At 38.1% G+C, this 6,524-nt stretch overlaps 1 protein-coding gene across 1 annotated transcript; it reads left to right on the forward strand.

Moving 5' to 3' along the window:
- Positions 1-1,063: 1,063 nt before the first annotated feature.
- On the forward strand, positions 1,064-6,035 carry LOC307252268 (microfibril-associated glycoprotein 4-like; the record flags this gene model as incomplete). Its single annotated transcript, XM_080029906.1, has 6 exons — positions 1,064-1,075; positions 2,488-2,679; positions 3,492-3,588; positions 3,769-3,936; positions 5,113-5,365; positions 5,993-6,035. The coding sequence occupies 6 exons, from the start codon at positions 1,064-1,066 to the stop codon at positions 6,033-6,035; spliced, it is 765 nt and encodes a 254-aa protein (XP_079886032.1).
- Between the last annotated feature and the right edge of the window lie 489 nt (positions 6,036-6,524).

Genomic DNA, 6,524 nt, shown 5'->3' on the forward strand with positions numbered 1-6,524 from the left:
TGTCATCAATTATGCTAAATGCACTCTTCATGGTTTTTCAACACTAATATGGGTCCCCAGTACGACAAGAGACTCCCAAAGTATGAGAAAAAACAACCCTCTCTCTTTCTCCACCTTTCTGAAAACTTTTGCTAACATACCCCATTCACATTCCCCCTCCCATATCTTATTTTAGCGCTCACATACAGTAGGTCACACATTTCAAGTGATAGGGGAAATGAAATATGTTGCAAGGTTTGCATCTTTTAAATAGCAATTTAACAGACAAGCAATTTAATGCTATATTTTTGTGCATTTGTTTGCTTGTACACTGAAGCTGTGGTGTCATTACGGGGTTTCCACACAGAACAGGGTTCTCTTTCATTTCCTCTAGTTTACACTTAATTGAAGAAGTAACCTTTTGTGGCTGTATATAGTTGTGTTGTTTAAAGTCTCCGCAGTAAGCCTACACTGGGAGGGTGTTTGCAAAATATTGGAATTATTGTTTTGCTTCTAATTATCAATGTAAAATGACTGAGTAATTAGGTTTAATGAGTAACTAGATAAGGAATACTCTCTGGGCGTTAGTCATGGACTTCAAATATTGAGTTTTTGAGTACAAATTCCAGCAGTGCAACTCCAAAAACATTAGTCTTTATACTTTTTCCACGTCACTAGTTTTATCACCTTCTCGACAGCGCCAGGAGTAAAAATCTGAGAATGTTTTCTGGTAACACTTTAGTTTGATAGTCCACTGTTGACACTCAACAAGCCATCAGTAGATATGCAGTTGCATATCAACAGTGAATGAGTTGACATTCAACAGAACTATCTCAACAGATAAGTAACATGTTTTCAACTACCTAAGTTAACTAAAGTGTTACCTGTTTTATTATTTTTTCCCCTATATTTTATTCTATTCGTTAACATAACAATATGGCCCTAGCTGCTTCAGCATGACGTCACACGCTTCCACAGACACGTACGTCACTGGCTGTTTAAAAGTGGCCACTTTCCCACCAACATTTATTGCAACAGACTAACCTGACAGAGTCCAACACAGCTGTGAATCCTCCTCTCCATTATGCCGATGCAGGTAAGAGCTCAGACAGACTCCACACAAGCTGCAGGTTTGACACTGATGAAAAATATTTATACTGTATTTTATAATGACAAACACTGCTGCCTCTATTGTCTTGATATCATGAAGATGTTTTCTTAACTTAAAAAAAAAGAAAGTAATAGATTAGTGGCATGCTCGTTTTACCCTTTCTTATAATAATAAAAAAATGTATGTATAGTTACAATAATATTATTAGTAACAGAACTACTAGAAGCATTAATGTCTATGAACGCACCTCCTGTATATATTGTCTATCCTGAACTGTTTAACCATTTATTTCCACTGTTTAAGCAAATTGATCTATCTCTCTCTATTATTGTGATGCATATTTGTTAGTGTTGTTGTAATAACGTAATTGAGGATATTTGTTGACTTTGTAGTCTTGTTAGGTACATATTAGCAGGCCTCAAACAGCAGGGAATACCCAAATGTTGCAACTGCTGCATGCTCACGATGATGTAACTAGGTAGATTTCTATAAAGTGAAACATGAAATGCACACATCGCATCCTTTGAAATATAGAACAGCAGGATGTATGATACTGAGCTTCATAATACCTATATACTGTATATATGTACAGAATATATATACTCTATATATTTATACATGTGTATATATGTTTTGCTTGGATACTATCAAACAGGTCAGTGCCAAAATAATGGTAATCTCTAGACTAGATCAAGCTCAATCAGGAGATGCTGCTTAAATGACTCTGAGGTTTGCAGAATGAACACATTATTTTATCGGCATCTGCAAGTGATAAACATACAATTTTAAAAGTCTTTAGCGATGGGATTCATCTGAAGATGGTAGTGAAGGCCATGGGATGTTTAGAATAAGTGGTGCTGAAGATCTGGATGGATGCAGTGGAGCAGTGGACTCTGATACTTATAGTAGAAGAATTGGAGGTGAAAGTAGTGGAGGGTGGCTGCATCAATCAATAACAACTGACAGCAGAGATGGGACTGATTTAAATCATAATTGCAACGTGATAATTGATCCCCGGATAGTCAGCTGACAGGGAGAGCATGAATGAGACTGAGAATGGATTAATAATAAAGAGTGCAAACGTGAATAGTCACTCTTCCTGATTGAACTCTTGATATGCTCCATTAAAATGTATCAGGACAGTGAGACATTGATTGATACATAGCTTATCTGCTACCAATATTAAATTACTGTGCAACAAATTATAAATATATATTTTTTTTTTGCTTGAAGAAAATGCACTAATTATAGTCTCTGGATTACAAATGTCAAGAATTATACCCTTTACGCACCCTTTATATCTACTATGATATGATATACTATAGGCTATCTATGACTTCAGGTATTCCCTGTAAAATATGCTATAAACATTATTGATCTCTTTCCTCTCGCACCAGGTAACATTATTCGTGCTGGGTCTTACGGCCTCAGTTCTCTCCGACTCTGAATTTTATCTCCCCATCGACTGCGACGACATCTATCGCCACGACAACAGCAGCTCCAGTGGGGTGTTCACCATCTACCCAGGAGGTCCCACCACGCCGCTTCATGTCTACTGTGACATGGACACTGACGGGGGCAGATGGACAGTCAGTACAGGTCCTGTTTATCATTTTAAACATGAAGAAACATCAGAATGTGCTATGTCCGTTAGAACAGATCAGTTAAATCAGTGTGACCAGCACATGTTAGGATCATTGATGTGGTGCATTCAGATGACAAAAAAAAATCTCCCTGTTGATTTTTTTTTTTTTAAACCTGAGTTATAAGATCAAGGATTTGACTGTGAAGTCTCAACAAAATGCTGTATTAATAAAACATATTGATGTGAGAAATAGAAAGAACTTCATGGTCGCACAGCTTTTTTTAAAGTTCTTTATTGTGTTATTTATTAGGCCTAGGCATTAAAAGGACTTGCTCTCAGTAAAAGGCCAAGTAACATATCAACAAAACAACAAAAGCCTTGAGCACTTCTAATGCTCACCGCAATACACGTTGTATTTCCCAAAATGTCAAACTATTCCCAGAACAACTAGTCAAATGTTTTTGTGTAACTCATCGATACATCAAAAAGTTTAGTCTTAATCTAATGCTTTTTTTCACTGTTGACCCATTTTGTAGATTGTCTGCTTTGTCTATACTCTCATCTCAAACTAATTTCCAGGTCAATCAAGCTTTGATAAACTCACTGTGCACTGCCTATCCGGCTTTGGAGAAGTTTACTTACATCTACAGTATTATAGATGCAACCCAGTAAGAATAATCAAACAAGTATCTGCCTGACTCTAAAAGATTTATGAATCATTAGGATTCGTAAAGGTTGTCCAATGTGGGTCTTCCAAATGGAATGCACAGTATATACTAAGCTTTAAACCTCTCCCTCCCTGCCATTCTCCCTAAGGTATTTCAGAGGAGGCTCGATGGGAGTCAAAGCTTCTTCAGGTCCTGGAAGGACTACAACACTGGGTTTGGGAATGTGGCTGGAGAATATTGGCTTGGTGAGTTCATGAGTGAGGAAAAATCCATTAAAACATTGGTCTTTGCTGAGTACACTGTGTGTTTGTAGACTAGGTTAAAGGAAGCTTTGAGGGGGAAAGAGTTTAAGAAATGTAGAGTAATGATATGAGGCCTTGGTGCAGGAGGTGAAATAAAGCAGATATTTGTGTGACTTTTTTCAGGCCTGGAAAACATCTTCCTACTGACCATGAGGAAGAAGAATGAGCTGCGGGTTGACATGGAGGACTGGGAGGGAGGGAAGGCGTCGGCCCAATACGCCTCCTTCTCAATCGATACAGAGAACCAAGGATATCAGCTTCACCTTGGCAGCTTCACTGGCGGAGCAGGCGGTGAGGATCACTGTGTCTGTGTGCATCTTAGTTTGGGAACTTTAGGTTGAAATGTCACGGTAATAATAATTCTTTATTTCAGACCCAGGGGGATCCATATCAACACAAACAACATAAACAAATAGACAAACACAGAGTAAAAAATACACAGCCTTCCAGAATATTCAGTGCCTAGCATACAGACATGATCGCCAATGGTTCCACAGTCTGGAAGAAAATCTGACCGAACTGCATAGAGGGTTGGCCAAAACTGCAATTAAGTTATTTTCGGACTCAGATGCCCTACACATAAATCCATACATCAGGCCACGCAACACAGCAGAGCAGGTAGGGACCCCAACACTTACAAACATTTGGCTTGCGCTGGAGCTTCTTGAAGCTCTCAGCAGCAGCCTCATGCTATCATTATAGGCCACTGTAAGCTTTCTAATGCTGCCTTGTTTATAACGACACCACAGGTGGGCAGTATACAGCGGCGTACAATACGCTCTAAAGAGTGATATTTTGACAGGTATAGAGCACATACTAAACTTACGGCAGAGCATGTTCGCTTGTGCATACAGCTTCCGACGCTGCCTATAGATATCCTTGTCATCAGACAGGTAATTTGACGTAATATGGCCCAAGTATGTAATTTCACTGCACACACTGAGTGCAGTGCCAGACAGATAGAAGTCAGGGAAGGTTGACTGTCTGTCTCCTCTGCTTCTGACAATCATGATCTTACTCTTTTTTTGCGTTGTATTTTCAAAATCATCACTATACTGTGTGCATAATAAAAAGGCAAGAATTTTTTTTTGAGAATGGGCCCTCAAATCAAAGTTAAATTTGTTGACAGCTCACATTGATTTTTTCTGATGCCAGTGAAAATGATGTTCTCCAGGGACAAATTACAAGGAAACACAGATGCTCTTTCAGTAGACAAAAATGTGCTTTCCAAAATAATAGGTTAATTTTGAACAGTGTGCCAGAGTTTCCTCAGGGTTCATGAAGGATGCATTGATAAGAGTATTAAGACGGTAAGGGATTGTACACATATTACTTTAACTTAAATCTTCCTCTGGCAAAATGATAATACAGCAGCAGCCCTGAGTGTTCAGTAAGTCTTTCAGAGTTTCAAATAGGCTACCAACTATATTTCAACATGGCTAATGTTTGATAATTTTTTATTTAAAGGGGACAGTTTGTCAAATATCAACAACATGAAGTTCACCACCTTTGACAAAGACCAGGACCTGTGGGATAAAAACTGCGCTCAGCATTTTCTGGGTGGATTCTGGTACAACGCCTGCCACATGGCTAACCCCAACGGCATGTATGCGCCTCAAGTCGCCATCGGATTTGAAAACGTCCACGTCATTTGGCATGCATGGAAGGGCTGGAGCTACTCCCTCAAGACCATCGCCATGAAGATCAGATCAGTGGAACAGTGTGCATGTAGACGTTAACCTGATTAGCTACATAATTCAATCATAATATTTTAGCTCATATGGCTGAATCCAATCTGCTCTTAATGTCTTTTATTTGGGGTTTATTGTGTCGCTTATTTTAATGGTGCATTCTGTAAAATACATTGTGATCTTTTGTTTGAATAAGCCTCGTAGGCTATATTGACCTGACGGTGGCGCTTGATGAAATGACGAGGGCTTAATTTTTTTTACTGTTAAAAATACCATTAAACTGTTAACAGACAAATCTAAAATATGATTCATCAAAATATTAATCTATTTTGATCAACTACTTGCTGTAAAAAGACAAAAGTATTTAAAAGTATTTCTGTTATGTTTTTGACAGGTCTGATGACGTTTCAATACATTTTGTCACCTTTGGGACTCCATACAGGCTACACTTTCCATATAACTAGGCTTGTTCTATTCCCTTCTCTCATGTGTTCCATGTGCAACAGATAATCAAGGGCCACATGTTGAATGTACTCTGACATTTAAGCTTCTGAAATGCTGTTTGGCCCAGGTGTTTGTCAGGTTAATAACAAGACAGGAAGCATGTGAACTAAACACACGGTGTCACCCTTGTGTTGCCTTCATGTGGTGGATAGGTGTGGTCTCTTCAGGTGGGCTGACATCACCTCACACATGTAAAGAGCGTTCCAAACATGAATGGATTTTATTTGCAAATAGTCCATGTTTAAACCACCATGGGTAATTAATGTCAAAGATCAAATAGATATTCGTGCAAATGAATGCATTTATTTTTCAAGATTTATGTTTTACAAAAAGGGAAAGGACATGTCTTGTTTCTTGGTACCTGGATTAGAAATAAAAAACAATTCAAGGGACAGATTAGAAATATTTTGTTTCAAGCAACATGTTGAATATTTTTTTCAATCCTTTTAGATCTCAGGAAAAAACAGCTTTCAGGTTTATTGTACTTACTTGAGTAAAAGCTGCAGTGCCACATTTTGTAAACCCCTCATTAACAAGTAAAATGCATTTAACATCCTACTTTTCTAAAAGCAGACGTACAATCACATCAATCAAATCAAAATATAATTTAAGTAGACAAAGTAGCAGTAGGCTTATTAGCATGCAGAAGGTCCAGTGTCCAGTATGTTACATTATAAGTTAATA

Source organism: Ammodytes marinus (assembly GCF_949987685.1).
Source record: "Ammodytes marinus genome assembly, chromosome: 6".
NCBI classification, from domain to species: domain Eukaryota; kingdom Metazoa; phylum Chordata; class Actinopteri; order Uranoscopiformes; family Ammodytidae; genus Ammodytes; species Ammodytes marinus.